The sequence below is a fragment of the Hypanus sabinus genome, chromosome 3 (genome assembly GCF_030144855.1).
Source record: "Hypanus sabinus isolate sHypSab1 chromosome 3, sHypSab1.hap1, whole genome shotgun sequence".
Lineage (NCBI taxonomy): Eukaryota > Metazoa > Chordata > Chondrichthyes > Myliobatiformes > Dasyatidae > Hypanus > Hypanus sabinus.
Genome location: NC_082708.1, coordinates 182285787 through 182308014, shown reverse-complemented (window position 1 = coordinate 182308014; position 22228 = coordinate 182285787). Strand labels below are relative to the sequence as shown.

The window sequence follows — 22228 nt, the reverse complement described above, 5'->3', positions numbered from 1 at the left end:
TCTGAGATGCATTTTTATAACGATCTGGCGATTCAGTATTTATCATTATTTTTAAATTAATTCCAGTTTTATCTAATTGCCTTAATTTAAATTCCCCAACTTCATGATGAGATTTGAACACAAGACTGATGGTACAAGTTCTTTGACGAGGCATCCACTAAGTTCACTATTATGCTTCCACAGTAAGATCAGCCTCATTTGAATAATGGTGCAAAGAAACTATTGATTTGTTCTTCAAATTCCTTCTATATCCAACCAAATCAGGGGTTCCCAACCTTTTTTATGCCATGGAGCCTTACCATTAACTGAGGGTTCCTTGGACCTCAGATTGGGAGCATTTGCACTAAACCTTTCTTATCCATGTACCCAGTCTAAGTGCCTTTTAAGTGTTGTAATTGTGCCCACCTCTTCCATTTCCTCTGGCATCTCTTTCCAATCAGCCACCACCCCATGTGAAGAAGTTCTTTTTCCTCAGGTCCCTTTTAATTCTGTTCCTTCTCATCTCAGAACTATGTCTCCTGCTTTTACACTCCACTGTCCTCGGGAAAAGACAGTGTCCATCCACTTAGTTCTACGGACTGGCTGGATGAGATTTACAGCCAGGGAGATGAGATCAGCAATGCTTTGTGGAGAGCCAAGGGCATGACAAAGCACAGAAGATTTCATGGTCATCCACGGGACCAAGGAAAACCCCAATTGTGATGACCACTCGTAACACTGGACCTGAACCTCTGAGGTCAAGAGAGTAACAGCTAAAAACTCTCCCACACAAGTTTCAAATGTCAGTGTGGGACATAACATACAACCAATAAATCAATAAGGTCTTGAGGGAATGGATTTGTCATCCTCAGCTCCCTGGCTTAAGACCATAAGGCCATGAGATACAGGAGCAGAATTAGGCCATTTAGCCCATCAAGTCTGCTCCACCATTCCATCATGGCTGATCCAACTTTTCCTCTCAGCCCAATTACCTGCCTTCACCCTGTATCCCATCATGTCCTGACCAATCAAGAATCCCTCAACCTTTGCCAACTTGTGACATGTTAAGCTCCTTGTAGATTCCAATTAACCTGCACAACCCTAATCACTACCTCATTTAGCAACACAATGACTATCTTGACCACTTGGCACTACGAATTTGAGTTTTGTTCTAAATGTGTTCTTTCTTATACAATCTTTATTTAGTTTATATTTTTCCTGTGAATATCGTGCCTCTAATGCAATGTGCCTGTGATAGTGCTGCAAGGAAATTTTTCACTGTACCCTTGCATCTATGTACTTGCACACATGGCAATAAACTTGACATTGACTTTGAAGTTGCCAATCAGTTATATTACCATGTCAAGCATGAAGGGTCTGTGATTATCTCCGCTATACAGTGAGATCCAAATCCTGATGGTGATGTAAAAACAGCAGAAAGACAGCATCTATTAATGGGATCATAAGCCCATAAGTCATATATAGGAGCAGAGTTAGGCCATTAGCCCATTGCGTCTGCTCCACCATTTCAACATGGCTGAATTACTCTCCCTATCAACCCCATTCTCCAGGTTTGCCCCGTAACCTTTGACACCCTTAGCTAGAACCTATCCAGCTCTGCTTTGAATATCTTGGCCTTCATAGCCATCTGAAATCCACAGGTTTGCCACCCTCTGGCTAAAGGAATTGCTCCGCAACAACGTGGCTGGGATCACTTATTGAGGAAATTTTGTTTTAAAACCCGTCTTTATGGCAGCAGGAATTCCGGACCAATTTGGTACTTGCGGGAACAGCGTGGTATTGAACCAGCCGCACACCACGTGGCGACAATCAGGGGATACCAAAAGAAAGTCACGTTTGCGATACGTCGGGGGAGAAGTGCTGGATGTGAAAGAATGTCAAGGACTGAGAGATGGAGCAGTGAACAGGAGGGGGCGTACTGGGCCCAGACACAGAAACCCACACTTGCTTTATTCTGCTTTGAACTTCAAGACATCCCAGGGTTTCTCACAACCAGTAGAAAGCTCCTCGCAGTGCAGCTACCATTCCAGTTGTAGAAGCAGTAGCAAGCTATCCCTGTACAGCAAGATCCTACAACAGCTATATGGTAATAACCCACATTAATCAGTGTCAAACAATGAGGATCAGGACCAGATGCAAATTCACAGCCTGTCCTCCTTAAACAAGAGTCCTGGACTTGGAACATCAACTATATCTCTCTTCGCAAATGCTGTCTGATCTGATGAGCATTTCCAACACTTTCTGTTTTATTTCAGATTTCCAGCATCTGCAGCTTTTGGGTATGATCCGATTGTCTATGCATTACATCTCTCTGTTGCTTGAGTGAGCTTTGTTCACAGAAGCTAGCTCCCACATTATGACCGTGCATGCACTTGGGAAAAAATAAGTCCTTAATCAGAATTGAAGCACATCAGGATGTATTTTATTACTACGAGATATAGCACAGTTACAAGCCTTTCTGGCCCAATGAGTCCAGCCTGCCCATTATTGCACCTTTGGAACATGGGAGGAAACCAGAGGACCTGGAGTAAACCCAGATGGTCACAGGGAGAATATATATCCTCCTTACAGGCAGAGGTGGGAATTGAACCTGGGTTACCGGCACTGTAATAGCATTGAGCTAACCGTTCGGCTACCAAGCCATTCCAATGTCTTGAAGTAGGAAGTGAAGTAGAAGTCAAAATTTATTTTTTCCCTTATTACCTCTGCCTTGCAATCTAAATGGCAAACTATTAGGGCTTGGGTCACAAGAGATTCTGTAGATGCTAGAAATCTTGAGCAACAAACACAAAATGCTGGAGGAACTCAACAGGTCAAGTAACATTTATGGAGGGAAATGAGCAGTTGATGTTTCAGGCCTTCTCACATCATTTACTTTCATCTCCCATTCCCTGTTCACCAACCTTTCCTGTCACCTGGTCTCACCTATCACCGGTCTGCTTGCACTCCTCCCCTCCTGACCTCTTACTTTCCAGTCCTGTGAAGGATCTTGACCCAAAATGTCAACAGTTTATTTCCCTCCAAAGCTGGTGTCTGACCTGCTGCGTTCCTCTGGAGTTTTGTGTGTTGTTGTTACGGCTGGAGAATGTTTATTAGGCTCAAGTAGGCAAAGGAAATAACGAGTTGTAAAACAAGCTCAAGGACATATTGCCTACTCCTTTCCCATACTGAAGAATATAGGGAAAGTAACAAGAAAAGAGCAGGGCTTCAGGCTTGACCATTAAATTCTCCATCTTCATGTAAACTGCTTCCACCATTATTTCCCTTCGGTATCCTCACATTCATTCCTTACTCTACTTATTTAAAAATACCTCACTAATGGTCAGAACTCATGCTCCTGAAACATTGATCTGGTTTTGAGCCTTGAGGCTATGGAGTATAGAAGCAGGTCCCCTCAGCAGAACTTCTCCAAGTCCATCTCACTGACACTGACATCTCACTCCTCCTGTCATTTCAGAATGGGGGAGTAAGAGAGAGCTGGACTATGCACAACACTTACAGCTTTCTACAGACACTCGGTAGAGAGCATCCTAACATGCTGCATCACTTTGTAGTACAGAAACTGTGCCGTGGCGGGCAGGAAGGGTTTGACAGGGGGTAGTCAAAACTGCCCAATGCTTTACCGGCACCAGCCCACCAGCCATCAAAGACATGTATTCAGAAAGATGCCAACAAAAAGGCCAGCAATGTCATGAAAATCCCACTCACCTTGCTCATGGACGTCTAGTCCTACTCCCATCAGAGAGGAGGTGACAACATCCACTCCAGGATTACTAGACCCAGAAACAATTACTTCCCCCAGGGTGTCAGGCTGATCGACACCTCGACTCACTGACCTACCCCACCACTACCACTTTCCCATTTCTTGTCAGAGTCACCATTTGTACAGGTATTTCTGTATCTGCCGCTATTTATGTACTGTATATACAGGATATCTACATATATAAGCTAACCTTATGCATTTTATATATATATTTTTAATTTTTTTGTGTTTTTTTTTGTGCTGCATTTATCCAGAGAACAACTACTTTGTTTCCACAGATGCTGCCCGACCTGCTGAGATCCTCCAGCGTATTGTGCGTGTTGCTTTGACCACAGCATCTGCAGTGCATTTTGTGTTAACCATTTTGTTCTCCTTTACACTTACTTAACAAGGAATGATGATAAACAATCTTGAAGATAACTGGATTTAGAGTTGCAGAGTAATTCACGCTAACCATGGTGCCCATCAAGCCAGAGGGAAATGGATCAGCCGTAATGAAATGGTGGAGCGGACCAAAGGGTCATATAGCCAAATTCTGCTCCAATATTTTATGGTCAGGATCATCCCACTTCCTCATATTTGGCCTGTATCCCTCTAAACCACTCCTATTCAATTACTTATCCAGACATCTATTAAATGTCATTATTGTATCTGCTTCAATCACTTTCACTGGCAGCTTATTCTACAGACCTTCACCCTATATGTGCTTAACACATACTAAACTAGAGCAGCAGGGATGGGAACCAGAGTGCCAGAATAGTCAGTGGAGAGGTTGTGGAGGTGGATATTGGTAAGACATCAGACAAAGTCAGGAATCAAAAGGTCAAGCATAGTGAACTCGTGTCTTGAGCAGTGTATATTTCAATGCCAGAAAGGCAAAGGCAGCTGATAGTGCTGAAGATGAGGCAGCACGTTAACAAACAGAGGCAATGCACAATCAGGAAAAGCTATTGAAAAGGCAAAATTACAGTCAACAGGATGAGTTCCAACATAAAAGACTGACAAAATGGAAAAGGGTGAATATAGAGCTTAAGTTGTTATATTTGAAAGTGTACAGTATTCAGAATAAGGTTTATTGAACTTGTAGGCATCACTGAATTGTGGCTGAAACGCGGTTACAGCTGTGAGTTTAATGTCCAAGGATACACACTGTATTGAAAGGACAGACAGGAAAGCAGAGGGGGTGGCATTGCCCTGTTGGTTAAAAAAAAAAATGAAATCAAATCATTAGAAAGAGATGACACACGTCAGAAGGTGTTGAATCATTGTGGATAGAGGCAAGGAACTGCAAGGGTAACAAGACCTTAATGGAAGTTGTATTCAGACCCCCAAACAATGGCAAGATGGTGGATTACAAAATACAACAGGAGATACATATACATGTCAAAAGGGCAATGTTACAATAGACATGAGGGATTTCAATATGCAGGTAGATTGGTAACATTAGGTTGGTGATGGATTCAAAGAGGGGAAATTTGTGGAACACCTACAAGATGTGTTTTTAGACCTGCTCGTGATTGAGCAAACTAGGGGATCAGCTGTTCTGGATTGGATGTTGTGCTATAGACTAGAATTGATTAGAGCGCTTAAGGTAAAAAAAATACCCTTAGGGGAAAGTGATCACAATATGATCAAACTCACCCTGAAATTCGAAAAGAAGCTAAAGTCAGATGTATCAGCATTACAATGGAGCAAAGGGAATTACAGAGGCAGGAGAGAGGTGTTGGCCAGAATTGATTGGAAAAGAACACTGGCAGGGATGATGGCAGAGCAGCAAAGGCCAGAATTTCTGGATGTAACTCGGAAGGCACAGGATATATACATCCCAAAGACAAGGAAGTATTCTAAAGGCAAGATGATACAACCATGGCTAACAAAAGAAGTCAAGGCCAACATAAAAGCCAAAGAGAGGGCATATAATAGAGCAAGAATTAGTGGGAACTTAGAGGATTGGGTAGTTTTTTAAAAAAAAAGCAGGCAACTAAATAAGTCATTAATATGATAAAGATGGAATTTGAAAGTAAGCTAGCCAATAATGTTACAGAGAATACCAAAAGTTTCTTGGGATATATATTGTGTAAAAGAGAGGTAAGAGTGGATATCAGACTGCTGGAAAACAGAGCTGGAGAGTTAGTAATGGGGGAGAAACTGAAGAAGTATTTTGCATCAGTCTTCACTGTGGAAGATGCTAGCAGTGTGGCAGAAGTTCCAGGTGTCAGGGGTCAGAAATGTGCGAAGTTACCATAATTTGACAGAAGGTTCTAAAAGCAGATAAGTCGCCTGCACCAGATGGTGTACATCTCAGGTTTCTGAAAAAGGAGGCTGAAGAGATTGTAGAGGCATTAGTAATGATCTTTCAAGAATCACTAGGTTCTGGAACGGTTCCAGAAGACTAAAATTGCAAATGTCACTCCACTCTTCAAGAGGGGAGAGAGGTAGAAGAAAGGAAACTATAGGCCAGTTAGTCTGACCTCAGTGGTTGGGAAGATATTGGAGTTGGTTATTAAGGTTGCAGACTCAGAGTGCTTGGAGACACATGATAAAATAAGCTGTAGTCAGCATGGTTTCCTCAAGGAAAAATCTTGCCTGACAAGTCTGTTGGAATTCTTTGAAGTAATAATGAGCAGGATAGACAAAGGAGGATCAGTCGATATTGTGCGTTTGGATTTTCAGAAGCCCTTTGACAAGGCGCCACACTTGAGGCTGCTTAACAAGCTAAGACCCAGGATATTACAGGAAAGATTCTAGCATGGATAAAGCAGTGGATGATTATCAGGAGGCAAAAAGTGGGAATTAAAGGAAGCCTTTTCTGTCTGGTGGCCAATGATTGGTGGTGTTCCACAGGGGTCTGTGTTGGGTCTAATTCTTTTCACGTTATACGCCCATAACTTGCACAATGGAATTGATGGCTTTTTGGCAAAGTTTGCAGATGATATGAAGATAGGTGGAGGGACAGGTAGTTCTGAGGAAGCAGAGATGATATAGAAGGACTTGGACAGATTAGGAGAATAGGCAAAGAAGTGGCAGATGGAATACAGTGTCAGGAAGTGTATGGTCATGCACGTTGGTAGAAGAAATGAAAGGGTTGACTATTTTCTAAATGGAGAGAAAATACAAAAAGAGCTGAGGCACACAGGACTTGGGAGTCATTGTACAGGATTCCCTAAGGGTTAATTTGCAGGTTGAGTTGGTGGTGAGGAAGGCAAATGTGATGTTAGCTTTCATTTCAAGAGGACTAGAATATAAAAGCAAGGATGTAACGTTGAGACTTTATAAAGCACTGGGGAGGCCTCACCTGGAATCTTTGAATGGATGTGCTGAAACCGGAGTGTTTGAAGGGAGTTCACAAAAATTATTCCATTATTGAATGGCTTGACATGTGAAGCGCATTTGCTGGCTCTGGGCCTGTAATCACCAGAATTCGGAAGAATGAAGGGTGACCTTATTGAAACCTGTTGAATAGTAAAAGTCCTTGTTGAAGTGGATAAGGACAGAACATTTCCTCTGGTGAGAGCATCTAAGACCAGAGGGCACAGCTTTAGAATAGAGGGGTGTCCTTTTAGAATGGAGATGAGGAAAATTTTCTTTAGCCAGAGAGTGGTGAGTCTGTGGAGCTGTGGAGACTGTCTTTATGCATATTTAAGGTAGATGTTGATAGATTCTTGTTTGTTCTGGGCATAAAGGGATACAGGGAGAAGTCAGGAGATTGGGGCAGAGAGGAAAATTGGATCAGTCATGATGAATTGGTGGAACAGACTTGATGGGCCAAATGGCCTAATTCTGCTCCTGCATCTTATGGTCAAAGCTGGGAGGAAGTCAGCAAGTAGAGCAGTATGTATAGAAGGGAACAAACAGTTGATGTTTCAGGCCAAGACCCTTCATCAGGAATCAAGGTGTGACGAGCAATTGCCATTGAGCATTATAGCATAGAAACAGGCCCTTTGGCCCATCTAGTCCATGCTAAACTATTATTCCACCCAGTTCCATCGACAATCGCCCTCCATACACCCCCCATACATGTAGTTATCAAAACCATTCTGAAATGTTGAAATTGAGCCCGCATCCACAACTTCCACTGACAGCTCTGAATGAAGAAAATTCCTCTCATGTTCCCCTAAACTCTTCACCTTTCACCCTTAACCCATGAGCACTTGTTCTAGTCTCACCCAACCTCAGTGGAAAAAGCCTGCTTGCATTTACCCTCATCTATACTACTCATGATCTTATATACCTCGGTCAAATCTCCTCTCACTCTCCTAAGCACCAAAGAGTTTGCCCTGTTGTATGTTCCCCATTGAAAGGTAAACCTATACCCCGTAGTTTATAGTTTCCTTTACTTGGGAAAAATACTGTGCACATTGACCCTCAGGATTTTATACACCTGCAAGGTTCTCAATATTCCTGGATTTCAGTGCTTTAAAAGGGGTAGAGAGGGGGGGTAAAGGGGAGGAGGGGTGGCATTACTGGTTAGGGATACAATTTACAGCTGCAGAAAGGGTGGGTAATGTAGCAGGATCCTCTCTTGAGTCAGTATGGGTGGAAGTCAGGAACAGGAAGGGAGCAGTTACTCTAATGGGGGTATTCTATAGGCCCCCTGGTAGCAGAAGAGATACCGAGGAGCAGATTGAGAGGCAGTTTTTGGAAAGGTGCAAAAATAACAGGGTTGTTATCATGGGTGACTTTAACTTCCCTAATATTGATTGGCACTTGATTAGTTCCAAGGGTTTAAATGGGGCAAAGTTTGTTAAGTGTGTCCAGGATGGATTCCTGTCACAGTATGTTGACAGGCCGATTAGGGGGAGTGCCATACTGGATCTAGTATTAGGTAACAAACCAGGTCAGGTCACAGATCTGTCAGTGGGTGAGCATCTGGGGGACAGTGATAACCGCTCCCTGACCTTTAGCATTATCATGGAAAAGGATTGAATCAGAGAGGACAGGAAAAATTTTAATTGGGGAAGAGCAAATTATGAGGCTATAAGGCTAGAACTTGAGGGTTTGAATTGGGATGATGTTTTTGCAGGGAAATGTACTATGGACAATGTGGTTGATCTTAAAGGATCTCTTGCAAGATGTTAGGGATAAATTTGTCCCGGTGAGGAAGATAAAGAATGGTAGGGTGAAGGAACCATGGGTGACAAGTGAGGTGGAAAATCTAGTCAGGTGGAAGAAGGCAGCATACATGAGGTTTAGGAAACAAGGATCAGATGGGTCTATTGAGGAATATAGGGTAGCAAGAAAGGAGCTTAAGAAGGGGCTGAGATGAGAAAAAAAAGGGGCATGAGAAGGCCTTGGCGAGTAGGGTAAAGGAAATCCCCAAGGCATTCTTCAATTATGTGAAGAACAAAAGGATGACAGGAGAGAAGGTAGGAACGATCAGAGATAAAAGTGGGAAGTTGTGCCTGGAGGCTGTGGAAGTGAGCGAGGTCCTCAATGAATGCTTCTCTTCGGTGTTCATCACTGACAGGGAACTTGATGACGGTGAGGACAATATGAGTGAGGTTGATGTTCTGGAGCATGTTGATATTAAGGGAGAGGAGGTGTTGGAGTTGTTAATACACATTAGGACGGATAAGTCACCGGGGCCTGACGGAATATTCCCCAGGCTGCTCCATGAGGCGAGGGAAGAGATTGCTGAACCTCTGGCTAGGATCTTTATGTCCTCGTTGTCCACGGGAATTATATCAGAGGATTGGAGGGAGGCGAATGTTGTTCCCTTGTTCAAAAAAAGGTAGTAGGGATAGTCCAGGTAATTATTGACCAGTGAGCCTTACGTCTGTGGTGGGAAAGCTGTTGGAAAAGATTCTTAGAGATAGGATCTATGGGCATTTAGAGAATCAAGGTCTGATCAGGGACAGTCAGCATGGCTTTGTGAAGGGCAGATCATGCCTTACAAGCCTGATAGAATTCTTTGAGGAGGTGACTAGGCATATAGATGAGGGTAGTGCAGTGGATGTGATCTACATGGATTTTAGTAAGGCATTTGACAAGGTTCCACACGGTAGGCTTATTCAGAAAGTCAGAAGGCATGGGATCCAGGGAAGTTTGGCCAGGTGGATTCAGAATTGGCTTGCCTACAGAAGGCAGAGGGTCGTGGTGGAGTGAGTACATTCAGATTGGAGGGTTGTGACTAGTGGTGTCCCACAAGGATCTGTTCTGGGACCTCTACTTTTTGTGGATTTTTATTAACGACCTGGATGTGGGTGTAGAAGGGTGGGTTGGCAAGTTTGCAGACGACACAAAGGTTGGTGGTGTTGTAGATAGTGTAGAGGATTGTTGAAGATTGCAGAGGGACATTGATAGGATGCAGAAGTGGGCTGAGAAGTGGCGGATGGAGTTCAACCCGGAGAAGTGTGAGGTGGTACACTTTGGAAGGACAAACTCCAAGGCAGAGTACAAAGTAAATGGCAGGATACTTGGTAGTGTGGAGGAGCAGAGGGATCTGGGGGTACATGTCCACAGATCCCTGAAAGTTGCCTCACAGGTAGATAGGGTAGTTAAGAAAGCTTATGGGGTGTTAGCTTTTATAAATCGAGGAATAGAGTTTAAGAGTCGCGATGTAATGATGCAGCTCTATAAAACTCTGGTTAGGCCACACTTGGAGTACTGTGTCCAGTTCTGGTCGCCTCACTATAGGACGGATGTGGAAGCATTGGAAAGGGTACAGAGGAGATCTACCAGGATGCTGCCTGGTTTAGAGAGTATGGATTATGATAGGAGATTAAGGGAGCTAGGGCTTTACTCTTTGGAGAGAAGGAGGATGAGAGGAGACATGATAGAGGTGTACAAGATATTAAGAGGAATAGACAGAGTGGACAGCCAGCACCTCTTCCCCAGGGCACCGCTGCTCAGTACAAGAGGACATGGCTTTAATGTAAGGGGAGGGAAGTTCAAGGGGGATATTAGAGGAAGGTTTTTCACTCAGAGGGTGGTTGGTGTGTGGAATTCACTGCCTGAGTCAGTGGTGGAGGCAGATATACTAGTGAAGTTTTAGAAACTGTTAGACAGGTATATGGAGGAATTAAAGGTGGGGGGGGTTATATGGGTGTGGTGAACTACATATACCTGTCTGGACAAGCACCACCCCCCCCCCCCCCACTGACTGCTCCTGTGGCTCCTCCCACTGACCGTGGCTCCTCCCACAGACCCCAGTATAAAGGCGATTGGGGCCTGAGCCCTGCTCTGTCTCCAGGATGTAGCATGGTGGTCAATTGCTGCTTGTTCTTTCTTCTAGTCAATAAAAGTTGATATCTTGCCTCACGTCTCAGAGAGTTATTGATAGTGCATCAATGGGAGGCAGGGTTTGAGGGTCGGCACAACATTGTGGGCCGAAGAGCCTGTAATATGCTGGACTGTTCTATGTTCTAAGGTCACCCTCAGTCTCACACATTCCAAGGAATAAGATGCTCGCCTGTCCAACTCCCCTATACCTCATGCCTTTGAATCCTTGCAAGTCTTCTGTGCACTCTGTCTCACAGGAGGAACTCAGCAGATCAGATTATATGTCTGCAGCAGAACCGAGTCCAGAAGTCTCTTTGACAGAGTGAGTTCTGCAGGGCTCGAACTTTTCTACCTGGTGTTGTTGAAGATTTCAGCAAGGCTGCACCAAGTTAATTGAGATGAGGAGACAGAGGGCAGCCAGGGCCAAACAACGATCTTCAAAAAAAAAGAAACACTTCTCTTCCACTAACTCCTTCACCACCCTCCTTGCAAAGTTTTACAACCCAGATCATGCTTACTGCAAATTATTGTTTCAGCATTCTTAGTGGCATACAAATGTATTTCAAAAGAAAATGAACCATCTGTCCTTACAGAAGCAAGCTGTGAGCTTTTTGCAGGTGTAAAATGAATGATGTTTATTATTTTTTTAATGTAGAAGTTAGTACCATTAATGGCCTATCTTTTGCACATCCCCAGAATATTAAGGCTCCCTTTATTTCAGCTTACAGCCCATTTATTTTCTGTACTCTATCTATTTTCATTTAGATTTCTTATCTGCACTTTCCAGGATTATTTTTTTTCTTTGAAAAGAAAATGTAGTTTCATCCACCTCCTAAGACAAAGCTGATGCTTGGGTAACAACAGATGCATTCATGCTGGACATGCTGTTACAGAAGCACAACGCAGAGTCTTTGTATCTGAGAGTCAAGTGGGGATAGGCCAGTGAATGACTTTGCCACTCTGCTGTGCCATAAACGTTATCAAGCTTCCCAGCTGTTTGTGACTTTATGAGTCATACGTCTGTACACTGGGGCATGCAACAGAGCATTAAGCCACTTTAAAAAGAATCCTACAAAACAGGGCTTTTGTAATGAACATCAAAGAAATATATACTAGAGATGCTAGATATCCGAAATAAGGAAACAGAAAATGTTGAAAGCTCTCTGCAGGTCAGTCAGTATCTGCAGAGAGGAGATGGAGCAGCTCATTGTGGACTTCAGGAGAAGCAGTACATGAGCCATTCCTCATCTTATGTTCAGAGGAGGAGAGGGACAGCAACTTTAAATTCCTCGGTGTTGTTATTTCGGAGGACCTGTCCTGGGTTCAGCACGTAAGTGCAATCATGAAGAAAGAACGGCAGCACTTCTGCTTAGGAGTTTGCGGAGATTTGGCATGACATCTAAAATGTTGACAAACTTCTACGGATGTGTGGTGGAGAGTATGTTGACTGGCTGTGTCACAGCACCAGTGCCCTTGAATGGAATATCCTACAAAAAGAAGTACATACGGCCCAGTCCATTATGAGTAAAGCCCTCCCAACCACTGGACACATCTACATGAAACACTGTCATGGAAAAACAGTACCTATCATCAGGGAACACCACCACTCTGGCCATGCTCTCTTCTCACTGCTGCCATCAGGAAGGTGGTACAGGAGCGTCAGGACTCACACCACCAGGTTCAGGAACAGTTATTACCCCTCAGCCACCAGGCTCCTGAACCAGAGGGAATAACTTCACTCAATTTCATTCACCCTATCACTGAACTGTTCCCACAACCTATGCACTCACTTTCAAGGACTCTTCATGTCACATTCTTAGTATTTATTGCTTGCTTGTTTGTTTGTTTGTTTATTAATTATGATTCTTTTTTCTTTTTATATTTGCACAGCTTCTTGTCTTTTTGCACTCTGGTTGAATGCCCAAGTTGGTGTAGTCTTTCATTGATTCTGTTATGATTATTATTCCACAGATTTATTGAGAATGCCCACAAGAAAATGAATTCAGGGTTGTATATGGTGGCATATATGTGTTTGGATAATAAATTTACTTTGAACGCTGAACTTTGAACATTGATAGTGTTTCAGCTTAGGGATCTTTCATCAGAACTGGGTAAGAGAGATAAATAAAAGATTGTAATTAAGGGGAGAGTTGGGATCAAGTGTAGGGTCAATGATTCAAGAACCAAATGGTTGAAAGCAAGTAAATGCTCTTGCACCTGGTGGTGTGGGACTTCAGGCTCCTGTACCTCCTGCTTGATGGTAGCAACAAGAAGATGACAGTACTCAGATGGTGAGGGATCTTCAAATAGTAGTAGTGAGCAGCTTTCTTTGACAGCTGCAGTACTTCCGGTTCAGGAGGGAGATGCACAGACCAGGAAAGATCAGTGGTGCAGATCAGTGCACAAACACCTAACAACCCAGATCTTTGATTGATCTAGTCTTACCGATACCTCACGGGAGCATCCCTGCCCCCAAGCGGTCGCATCTACATGAGCTGTTGCCTCAAGAAGGTAACATCGGTTATCAACGATACTCACCATCATGGACTATGCTATTTTATAACCATATAACATATAACCATATGACAATCACAGCATGGAAACAGGCCATCTCAGCACTTCTAGTCCGTGACGAACGCTTACTCTCACCTAGTCCCACCTACCTGCACTCAGCCCATAACCCTCCATTACTTTCCTGTCCATATATCTATCCAATTTTTTTTTAAATGACAAAATCGAACCTGCCTCTACCACTTCTACTGGAAGCTCATTCCATACAGCTACCACTCTCTGAGTAAAGAAGTTCCCCTCGTGTTACCCCTAAACTTTTGCCCCTTAACTCTCAACTCATGTCCTCTTGTTTGAATCTTCCCTATTCTCAATGGAAAAAGCCTATCCATGTCAACTCTATCTACACTCCGAAGAATAAAGACCTAACTTGTTCAACCTTTCTCTGTAACTTGGGTGCTGAAACTCAAGTAACATTCTAGTAAGTCTCCTACATAACATAAGAGATAGGAGCAGGAGTAGGCCAATCGGCCCCTCAAGCCTGCTCTGCCATTCAACAAGATCATGGCTGATCCAATCTTAACTCTAGTTTTCACCAAATCCCACAAGGCAACAGTGCCAACCAACAGGGCACCATGCCGCCCATTTTATTTTATTATTCATCCCGCCCAAACCCATGTGATCACCCGGGAAAAAAAAACGATTTGCCAATTGAGGAGAAAAAATCTGGAAAATTCCTCTCCGACCCATCCAGGCTATCGAAAATTGGTCCAGGAGATCACATGGCTGATCTAAACCTAGCGTCATGTCCACTTACCTGCTCACTCACCGTATCCCCTAATGCCATTTTTATCCAGGAAAATGTCTATTTCCGTTTTGAATTTATTGAGTGTAGTAGCTTCCACAGCTCTCTGGGGCAGTAAATTCCACAGCCCCACTACCCTCTGAGTGAAGAAATTTCTTCTCATCTCAGTCCTGGAACGGCATCCCCTTATTTTAAGATTATGCCCCCTAGTCCTAGTTTCACCCATCATTGGGAACATTCTCCCCGCATCCACCTGATCAAGCCCCTTCACAATCTTATATGTTTCAATAAGATCGCCTCTCATTCTTCGGAACTCCAATGAGTAGATACCCAATCTACTCAACCTCTCATCATACATCAACCCACCCATCCCCGGAATTAACCTAGTGAACCTTCTCTGTACTGCCTCGAGAGCCAGTATGTCCTTTCTTAAATATGGACACCAGAACTGCATGCAGTACTCCTGGTGTGGTCTCACCAATACCCGGTACAACTGCAGTAAGACCTCCCTGTTCTTATACTCCATCCCCCTAGCAATAAAAGCCAGCATTCCATTGGCCTTCTTGACCACCTGCTGTACTTGCATACTAACTTTTTGTGTTTCTTGCACCAGGACCCCCAGATCCCTTTGCACAGAAGCACTTTCCAGTTTCTCTCCATTTAGATAATAACTTGCTCTATTATTTTTCCTGCCAAAGTGCAAGACCTCACACTTGTCAGTATTATATTTCATCTGCCAAATGTCTGCCCAATCACTCAGCCTATCTATGTCCCCCTGCAGGGTTTCAATGTCCTCCGCACTCATTACACTCCCTCCCATCTTTGTGTCATCAGCAAACTTCGATACGTTGCACTTAGTCCCTTTCTCCAAATCATTAATATAGATTGTAAAGAGTTGGGGTCCCAACACCGACCCCTGCGGAACACCATTAGTCACCAACTGCCAGCCTGAGAATAAACCATTTATCCCAACTCTCTGTTTTCTGTTAGAAAGCCAATCCTCCACCCATGCCAGAATATTATCCCCAATCCCATGATTTTTTACTTTAAGTAATAATCTTTGGTGTGGCACCTTGTCAAATGCCTTTTGGAAGTCCAAATACACCACATCCACTGGTTCCCCTTTATCTGCCCTATATGTTATGTCCTCAAAGAACTCCAACAAATTTGTCAAACATGACTTCCCTTTTGTAAAGCCATGCTGACTTGTCCTATTAAGCTATGTTTATCCAAATGCCCTGTTACTGTTTCCTTAATTATCGATTCCAACATTTTGCCAACCACAGATGTTAGGCTAACTGGCCTATAATTCCCAGCCTTCTGTCTATTGCCCTTTTTAAATAAAGGAGTTACATTAGCATTTTTCCAATCTGCCGGGACCATTGCCGAGTCCAGCGAGTTTTGAAAAATTATCACTAATGCATCCACAATCCCGACCGCCACTTCCCTTAAGACCCTAGGATGCAAGCCATCCGGTCCAGGGGATTTATCCACCTTCAGACCCATTAATTTATCAAGTACCATTTCCTTGGTGATTTGAATCATAGTTAGCTTCTCTCCCCCTAGAGCCCTCTGTTTATCCAGTGTTGGGATATTTTGAGTGTCCTCTACTGTAAAAACTGATACAAAATATTTGTTCAGCATTTCCACCATCTCCATGTCCCCTACCATTAATTTCCCGGTCTCATCTTCTAGGGGACCAACATTTACTTTAGCCACCCTTTTTCTGTTTATGTAACTATAAAAACTCTTACTATCTGCTTTTATGTTTTTCGCCAATTTACTTTCATAATCTATCTTCCCCTTCATAATCAATCTTTTTGTTATTTGCTGCTGATCTTTAAAAGCTTCTCTATCTTCAATCTTACCACTAGATTTAGCTACCTTATATAACTTTCTTTTTAGTCGTATACTTTGCTTTATTTCTTTACTTCGCCACGGATAACTATTTTTTCTTTTACGCCCTTTTTTCCAGTGGAATATATTTTTCTTGATAGTTGTAAAATAACTCCTTAAATATACACCACTGATCAAGTACCAATCTACCCTTTAATCTATTTTCCCAATCCATCTTAAGCAATTCCACTCTCATACCATCATAGTCTCCTTTATTTAAGCTCAGCACGCTTGTTTGAGATCCAACCCTCTCATCCTCTAATTGAATATGGAATTCGACCATGTTCTCTGTACTCCTCTGTACTCTCTCTAATCTGTTGACATCCTTCCTAAAATTTGGTGACTAGAACTGTACACAATTCTTGCAGCTACCATCAGGCAGGAGATACAGAAGTCTGAAATCTCACACCACCAGGTTCAACAACATCTACTTCCCTTCAACTGTTCAATTCTTGGACCAACTTGCTCAATCCTAATTGCTACCTCAGTATAGAAACATCATGATGATTTGACCGTATTGCAACATAATAAGACAGTTTTTGTACTAAATGTGTCATCTTGCCTAACTGTGTATAATTTACAGTTAGGCTCACATTGTGAAGGTTGTGTATCTGACACTATGTGCCTATGATGCTGCAGTGTACGAGTTTTGCCTGGCATCTGTGCACTCATATACAGTAATCATGCAAAATGACAATGCACTTAGCTTTGATCTGATGGAGGAGCTGCTGCTCCCTCCTCCCAATGGGCAGTAGATACAAAAGCCTGAAAACATGTGCTGTAAGGCTCAAGGACACCCTCTGTCCCACTGTTATCAGATTGTTGAATGCTTCCCTAGTACAATAAGATGGAATCTTGACCTCAAGATCCACCTCGTTATGTCCTTGCACCTATGTACTTGCATTGGACTTTTTCTCTTGCTCTTACACTTTATTCTGTATTGTTATTGATTTAACTTGCCCTGTGTAATGACTTGGCTAATATGAGCAAGACAAGATTTTGCTTTATCTCAGTACATGAGACAATAATAAACCAATTCCAAGCCCTGTTTCAATTCCTTGTATTATGTGCAGGAGCACCTGGAAGAAACCATAGAGTCACTGGGAGGATACTCAAACTCCTCATGGACGGGTGTGGGAACTGAACCCAGATACAGATAACACTGTAATAGCATTACACAAACAATTATATGACTGCAACACCCTATGGTAAGACAAACATTGCAACATTTGCTTCACCTTCCATTTGCAGCAACCTTTCTGCTAATCTGCTTTCAGCCTCCAACGCACCCCTGACATCGGTCACTCCACCAATGGGGGCTGCAATGACCCATGCCTTTCCAGATGCACCACAGAAAGTGCCCTACCTAGATGCATCACAGCTCAGTAGGGCAACTGCTCTGCCAAAGACTGCCAGATAGTGTGCACATAGCCCAGCTCATCATGCAAAACCAGCCTCCCCTCCATTAATTCCATCAACATTTAAAATTACCTCAGAAGAAATGTCTCAACCAATATTATGAGGGACCCCTCCCCCTTGTTTGAGCAGTAGATAAAAATTCTTGAAAGCGCTTACAACCAGGCTCAAGGACAGCTTCTATCCTGCTGTAATCAGACTGTATATCTTATATTGCTAATGATGAATTCTTGATCTCCCTGTCTACCTCATTATGCCCATTCTCTGTAATTATCCACTTGCACTTCCCTTTCTCTGTTGCTGCTACAGTACATTTTGAATTCTGTTTTATTTTCTCCTCTACCATGAAAAAGGCATAGAGTTTTTGTGTAACACAGCATGGATACAGGCCGTTAGGCTCAACTAGCCCATGCCGACCCAGGTACTCAGCCAGCCACTCCCAATTTCTTACATCGGGCCCTGCCCCTCCGTGTACCTATCCAAGTGCTTCTTAATGATACCCGCCTCAACCACTTCTTCTGGAAGCTTCCATTTACTCACCACCCTCTGTGTAAAAAAAGTTGCTCCTCAGGTCCCTTTTACCTATTTTATGATCTTCATGTTTAGCACACAAATAAAAGCTTAACACTGGATCTCAGACATGCATCAATTCGCTTGTTTGTTATGTGTCAATATTATACGATGTGGGTGATCATGATCTTTCCAAGAGCATGATTTATTTTTGGCAAACTTTTCTCCAGAAGTGGTTTGCCATTGCCACCTTCTGGGCAGTGTCTTTCCAAGACGGGTGACCCCGGCCATTACCAATACTCTTCAGAGATTGTCTGCCTGGTGTCAGTGGTCACATAACCAGGACTTCTGATATGTTCATAGCACTATCCACCACCTGCTCCTATGGCTTCATGTGTCTCTATTTGGGCAGGGTGGGGTGGCTAAACAGGCACTATACCTTGCCCTAATGTGACCTGCAAGCATACAACATGGCACATAATGAAAGAAGGACACTAACCTCAATGCTACCGAGCACCCTATTGGATAGGAATTCTTCACAGCATCAGTCATAGACAGATAGCATGCCCTTCTGCCCACTGAGTCCTTGGTAACTATTAATTTCCAAATTTACAGAAATCCCATTTTATTTTCCCAATATTCCCTTCAACAGATGGGGGAGATGGTAGAATATCAGAAGGAAAAATAAACCCCTTGTCTTACCAAGTTTGTACCACATTTCTCGGATTGCTGCTCCAATTACACCTCTCATATCTCCGTACCTGTAGAATATAGGAAGCTCTCTGTTAGTCATTATTCAACATTTAACATTTGCCATCTGTACCTCTCCCTTCCCTGGCTGATTCCACTTGCCCATGATCCCACTCTCATCTGATACCGCCAATCACTTACCACAGTAGCATAGTGGTTAGCATAACAAAGCATTGTTGTGGATCCCTACCACCCATCCCACAGTCCCTTTGACCCATTACCATCAGGAAGGAAGTCCAAGAGCATCAGGACTATGACTGCCGGACAGGGTAACAACTTTTTCCCTCAGGTTGTAGACTAGGTTCAAGTTCAAGGTATATTTATTATCAGAGTATGTGTGCAGTATACAACTCTGAGAATCTTCTCCAGGCAGTGATGAAGCAAAGAAAACCATGGAAACCATTCAAAGAAAAACATCAATGTCCCCACGTGCAAAAAAAAAACAAATTGCGCAAATGGCAACAAGAACACTAATGAATACCCTGCCAACACCAAGGTCTTGTTACTGACACAGTAAGTTGCTTACTGTTTACTTGTGCTCTGCACTTCACATTAATTTTTAAATTATTTTTTTCTGTTGTAATATCTTGTTTTATGTGCTGTGTGTGATGTATATATTGTGGTTGCACTGTGGTCAAGAAGAACACTCTTTCACAGTCAGATAACAATAAACTTGAACTTGAAGTTGAACTATTACATAGAAACATTGAAAACCTACAGCACAATACAGGCCCTTCGGCCCACAATGCTGTGCCAAACATGAACTTATCTTAGAAATTACCTAGGGTTATCCATAGCTCCTATGCCTTATGTCCAGATGAGAGGGCAAATGAGTCCCCTGGCAGGACCAATACCAGCGGATGACTGTCCCATTTCTACAGTGCAGATCCATCTGCAGACAGTCACTTTTCAAATCTGGGCAAATAGAACATAAAAAACCTACAGCACAATACAGGCCCTTCAGCCCACAATGCTGTACCAAGCATGTACTTAATTTAGAAATTACTTAGGGTTACCCATAGCCCTCTATCTTTCTAAGCTCCAAGTACCTGTCCAGGAGCCTCTTAAAAGACCCTATTGTATCCGCCTCCACCATTGTTGCCAGCAGCCCATTCCACGCACTCACCACTCTTTGCAAAAAAAACCTACCCCTGACATCTCCTCTGCACCTACTCCCCAGCACCTTACACCTCTGTCCTCTTGTGCTAGCGATTTCAGCCCTGGGAAAAAGCCTCTGATTATACACACGATCAATGCCTCTCATCATCTTATACACCTCTATCAGGTCACCTCTCATCCTCTGTCGCTCCAAGGAGAAAAAGCAGAGTTCACTTGAACTATTCTCATAAGGCATGGTCCCCAATCCAAGCAACATCCTTGTAAATAAAAACACAAAATGCTGGCAGAACTCAGCAGGCCAGACAGCATCTGTGGGAGGAGGTAGTGACGACGTTTCCGGCTGAAACCCTTCATCAGGAGTGAAGTAACATGGGATTGTCGATGGGGGATAAAAAGTGGGGGGGGGGGGCGCGGGATGAAGTAGAGAGCTGGGAAGTGATATGCTGGAGGGAAATGGGCTAGGGGGAAGATGGAGAATTATGGGAAATAAGAGAGAAAGAAAGGTAGGGCTGGGGGGAGATTATAGTCGGGGGAAGGGGAAGAGAGACGAAGAGAACCAGACTAAAATTATAGATAGGGATGGGGTAAGGGGGGGGCAGGGGTATCAATGGAGGTCTGTGAGTTGGATGTTCATGCCGGCAGGTAGGAGGCTACCTAGGCGGGAGATAAGGTATTGCTCCATCGACCTGCGTGTGGCCTCATCTTGACGGTAGAGGAGGCCATGGACAGACATGTTGGAGTGGGAGTGGTCTGTGGAATTGAAGTGTGTGGCCACAGGGAGATCCCACCACTGCTGGAGGACTAAACGCCGGTGTTCGGCAAAACGGTTTCCCAGTCTGCGGTGGGTCTCCCCAATGTATAAATGGCCACATCGGGAGCACCGGATACAGTATATCACCCCAGCTGACTCGCAGGTGAAGTGGTGCCTCACCTGAAAGGACCTAAGATGGTGGTGAGGGAAGAAGTGTGGGAGCAGATGTTGCACTTCTTCCGTTTGCAGGGATAAATGCCTGGAGGGAGGTCGTTGGGGAGGGATGGGGGGATGAATGGACAAGGGAGTCGCGTAGGGAGCGATCCCTGCTGAAAGCCAAGAGTGGGGGGAGGGAGAGGAAGATGTGTCTGGTGGTGGGATCCCGTAGGAGGTGGCGGAAATTACGGAGGATTATACGTTGGATCTGTAGGCTGGTAGGGTGATAGGTGAGGACCAGGGGGACTCTATCCCTGGTGGGCTAGCGGGGGAATGTGGTGAGGGCAGAGGTGTGTGAAATGCGGGAGATATGATGGAGAACAGAGTTGATGGTGGAAGAAGGGAAGCCCCTTTCTTTAAAAAAGGAAGACATCTCCTTTGTCCTAGAATGAAAGGCCTCATCCTGAGAGCAGATGCGGCGGAGGCAGAGTAATTGAGAGAAAGGGATAACATTTTTGCAGGAGACAGGGTGGGAGGAGGAATAGTCTAGGTAGCTTTGAGAGTCTGTAGGTTTGTAGTAGACATTGGTGGATAGGCTGTCTCCAGAGATAGAAACAGAAAGATCTAGAAAGGGGAGGGAGGTGTCGGAAATAGACCAGGTGAATTTGAGGGCGGGATGAAAGTTGGAGGCGAAATTAATGAAGTCAATGAGCTCAGCATGTGAGCAGGAAGCAGCGCCGATGCAGTCGTCGATATAACGTAAGAAAAGAGGAGGACAGATACCAGTGTTGGCTTGGAACATAGATTGTTCCACATGGCCGACAAAAAGGCAGGCGTATCTAGGACCCATGCGAGTGCCTGTGGCTACACCTTTAGTTTGGAAGAAGTGGGAGGAGCCAAAGAAGAAATTGTTAAGGGTGAGGAGGTGAGGCGGAGAAGAGTGGTGGTAGAGGGTGACTGGCTGGGTCTGGAATCCAGGAAGAAACGGAGAGCTTGGAGACCTTCCTGGTGGGGGATAGAGGTATATAGGGATTGGATGTCCATGGTGAAAATAAGGCGGTGGGGGCCAGGGAACTTGAAATCTTTGAAGAGAGGTAAAGCATGGGAAGTATCACGGACATAGGTGGGAAGGGATTGAACAAGGGGAGATAAAACAGAGTCGAGATAGGCAGAAATGAGTTCAGTGGGGCAGGAGCAAGCAGAGACAATGGGTCTGCCTGGACAGGCAGGTTTGTGAATCTTAGGTAGGAGATAGAAACGGGAAGTGCGTGGTGTGGGAACTATAAGTTTGGTGGCCGTGGATGGGAAATCTCTCGGGCTGATGAGATCGGAA

At 43.9% G+C, this 22228-nt stretch overlaps 1 protein-coding gene across 1 annotated transcript in view; it reads right to left on the bottom strand.

Moving 5' to 3' along the window:
- Positions 1-22228, bottom strand: part of LOC132391940 (dedicator of cytokinesis protein 2-like) — a 1209929-nt gene that overhangs the window by 221849 nt on the left and 965852 nt on the right. The window contains exon 32 of the mRNA XM_059965744.1: positions 18822-18880. Coding sequence (XP_059821727.1) covers positions 18822-18880 — 59 coding nt within the window. The remainder of the gene's footprint in view (positions 1-18821; positions 18881-22228) is intronic.